This window comes from Phalaenopsis equestris, unplaced genomic scaffold (assembly GCF_001263595.1).
Source record: "Phalaenopsis equestris unplaced genomic scaffold, ASM126359v1 Scaffold214292, whole genome shotgun sequence".
Classification (NCBI taxonomy): domain Eukaryota; kingdom Viridiplantae; phylum Streptophyta; class Magnoliopsida; order Asparagales; family Orchidaceae; genus Phalaenopsis; species Phalaenopsis equestris.
Window position 1 is genome coordinate 1 of NW_018233084.1, and position 2,809 is coordinate 2,809.

The 2,809-nt window shown below is 39.9% G+C and overlaps 1 protein-coding gene across 1 annotated transcript; it reads left to right on the forward strand.

Annotated features, from left to right (window-relative positions):
* Window positions 1–1,842: 1,842 nt before the first annotated feature.
* LOC110037034 (probable cyclin-dependent serine/threonine-protein kinase DDB_G0292550) lies at window positions 1,843–2,788 on the forward strand. Its single transcript, XM_020741596.1, has 2 exons — window positions 1,843–1,911; window positions 2,073–2,788. Exon 2 carries the CDS (start codon window positions 2,093–2,095, stop codon window positions 2,759–2,761), a length of 669 nt encoding a protein of 222 aa, XP_020597255.1. The 5' UTR covers window positions 1,843–1,911; window positions 2,073–2,092; the 3' UTR covers window positions 2,762–2,788.
* The last annotated feature ends 21 nt before the right edge of the window (window positions 2,789–2,809 follow it).

The following is a 2,809-nucleotide window of genomic DNA, read 5'->3' on the forward strand; positions in this document are numbered from 1 at the left end:
CAATGTTATCACTTCGTCTCCGTCAATTGTTCTTCCTTAGATCCGAACCATAGTTCTAATACCAGTTGTTGTGAGAAACAACAACAATAAAACAAAAAATCAAATCAAGAAAAAATCGCAATACTAAAAACAACGAAACACACAGATTTACGTGGTTAAACAAATTGCGTACGTCAATGAAGCTGTAGATGATTTTATTAGCCTGATGAATTACACTTGTCGATCACCTCGACAAATATAAGAAAGATTCTCACTCCTCTCTCCTCTCTCTACCCGAGAGCCACCAACGAGAAGAATTAAAAGAACAAGAAGCGAGCAGCTACCTTCCTTTGAGCTTCACGCCAATAAGCCACACATGATTCCCTTTGAAGCCTTCTTCTTATAGAGCACACAAGAGATCATGTATAGAATCATTTTTGACCCATTAAAGGCAAGCCCATTAGCAAGCCCATTAATGTGAATATCCCTTGCTCTAATCAGCAACGTCTTTAGCCCAAGAAAGGTAAGCTCCTTTATTTCGCCAATCACAGGGAAGCCAGAAGCAGGTGGGAGATCAATTTTGGGAAACATAAATAACAAAAGATGGAATTAAGCTCCTTTCCTTAATTTGTGAAATTAAGAAATGGAATGTATTGAAATATATTTAAATGCTGCTCAAACAGAGCAGTGGACCGGACTCCACCTTCCTTAACAGCATCTACCTTCTCAATCTGTAGCTACCAACACATCATGTGTAAATTTATTTTAATTTTATTCTCTCTTAAGAGAGCTTTAAAATAAATTTAAAAGAAAATTTATTTATTTATATTATTTGATTCATTTAATTTTAATAAATTATTATTTCGAGCCGAACACGAGCTTAATTCAAATGAACACGAGTTTAATTCAAAAAAATAAGTTTGAATCGAGTTGAACACAAAGAGGCTTTTAATAAGCTATTCCGAACACAAAACAAAAAAAAAATTGAACGAGTCAAACACAAACAAACCTTTGGCTCGCTTAAACTTGGCTCTTTTACACTCATGAACCAACCCAAAGATAGTAAGGTCAAAGCAGATCGAATCGTGAGATAGACGAAATGCAATCATATGACATAAGAACAAGTCAATCCATGGAAAGAGCTGGTTCGTTAGCTTCTCTAACCACCCCAGAGACATCCAATGGCCCCTCATCAACGGTAAATGACTAATAGCCGAGCCATATTACCCCACCGACTCATACGACCAAACTCAGCCGATCGAGCTAATCCTATCTAGTCGAGCAAATCTCAACCGATCATGACTAATCAAATTGAGCTTAGTCAGTCTGCCTAGAGAGCAGTAGGCGACAATATCATACAAGCAAAATATTATGACGAAAATCTTCATATAAATTTATTTCTATCCTGCCTAGAGAGCAGTAGGCGATAATTATGACGAAAATCTTCATATAAATTTATTTCTATTCGAGCAACACCACCTCACATTTATCATGAATTTATAAAAATTAGAATCGTATATTTTATCAACACAATATTACACGTTGTTATTTAATCAAAACAAAATTAATGATACTATTTTTAATTAAACATCATTTTAAAAAAACCTAAAATAAAAAATTCTAGTTAAAGAATAAAACTTTTTATTAAAAAAAATAGAATTAGAAAATCTTCAAACTCTACCGCTTCTAACCGCCGCAACGTGGCAGCTCTCAGCACTGTCACGTGTTGGCACTGAGGCGGTCACGTGTTCCCACGTATCATCACAACAAACTGTGAGTTGTCAATTTTGCACTTTCTTTTATTTCATTCTTAATATTAAAAATTAATTTTTTTTAATTTAATAATTAGCCTCTTCCGTTAACCAATAACCCACCAACCTTCTGGAAGGCGATGGGCCCCACTCACCGGTTATCTTCCTAATTCGCCTGCTGGTAAGTCCCTTAACCCCTTTACTTCGTCAGAAAGTATGGCCTGCGCGCGCTCTTGAATGAAACCGCGTCCACTCTCTCTCTCTCTCCTTCTCCTTCCTCGAAATTCTGCATCTCCAACCCGTTCTATAAAGCTCTCCCTCTCTCCCACCTGCTTCATCCAGCATCAGAGCGAACAGAAGGAATGGAGTTGAATTCTCAGGAGGAGCAGTCTTCTTTCAGGCATTTCAGCGAACGGCTTCGGCTCGAGACCGCATCCTTTTCCAGCCTTTCCATCGGAGACAGTATCTGGAGCGATCACTTCCTCCCCGACACCGGAAAGACCCTCGATGATCGCCGGAACTTCCTCTCCGCTGCCGCGTCGGAGTTCACCCCCGGCGGACTCGGAGCCCGAAAGCTCGCGTTCGCGAGCCCCAGCCTTAATCGGATCAAAAACAACGACGAAGAATACAGCTCCGTTGACGGGATCAAGGATCGCGGTTTCTCGAACAAGAGCTTCCGATTCAACAACGGAAATGGAGTGATGAAGAATTTTTACTTGGATAAGTCGTTTGGGAAGCCCGCGCAGGGTAAGAAGAACAGCAGCAGCAATGGTTTTGGTGGGAAGAAAAAGAATGGGAATGGTAATAATGGAGTCTATAAGAACAGTAATAATAGTAGGGATAGCAATAGCAATAGCAATGGTAATGGAGGAGCGTTAGATAAGCGATTCAAGACATTGCCGGCATCCGAGGCGCTACCAAGGAGCGAGGCAATTGGAGGTTACATCTTTGTCTGCAACAATGATACCATGGAGGAGAATCTGGAAAGACAGCTCTTTGGTATGTTTTCCCTTCTTCCCTTATCAATCTAGTGAGTTTAACGCCCCATTCTTAGGTTTTTGAACTGGGATTTCAGCAGG

Bases quoted from the DNA above. Each gene is read 5' to 3' on its own strand.
- LOC110037034 (XM_020741596.1), top strand. From the start codon at position 2,093: ATGGAGTTGAATTCTCAGGAGGAGCAGTCTTCTTTCAGGCATTTCAGC.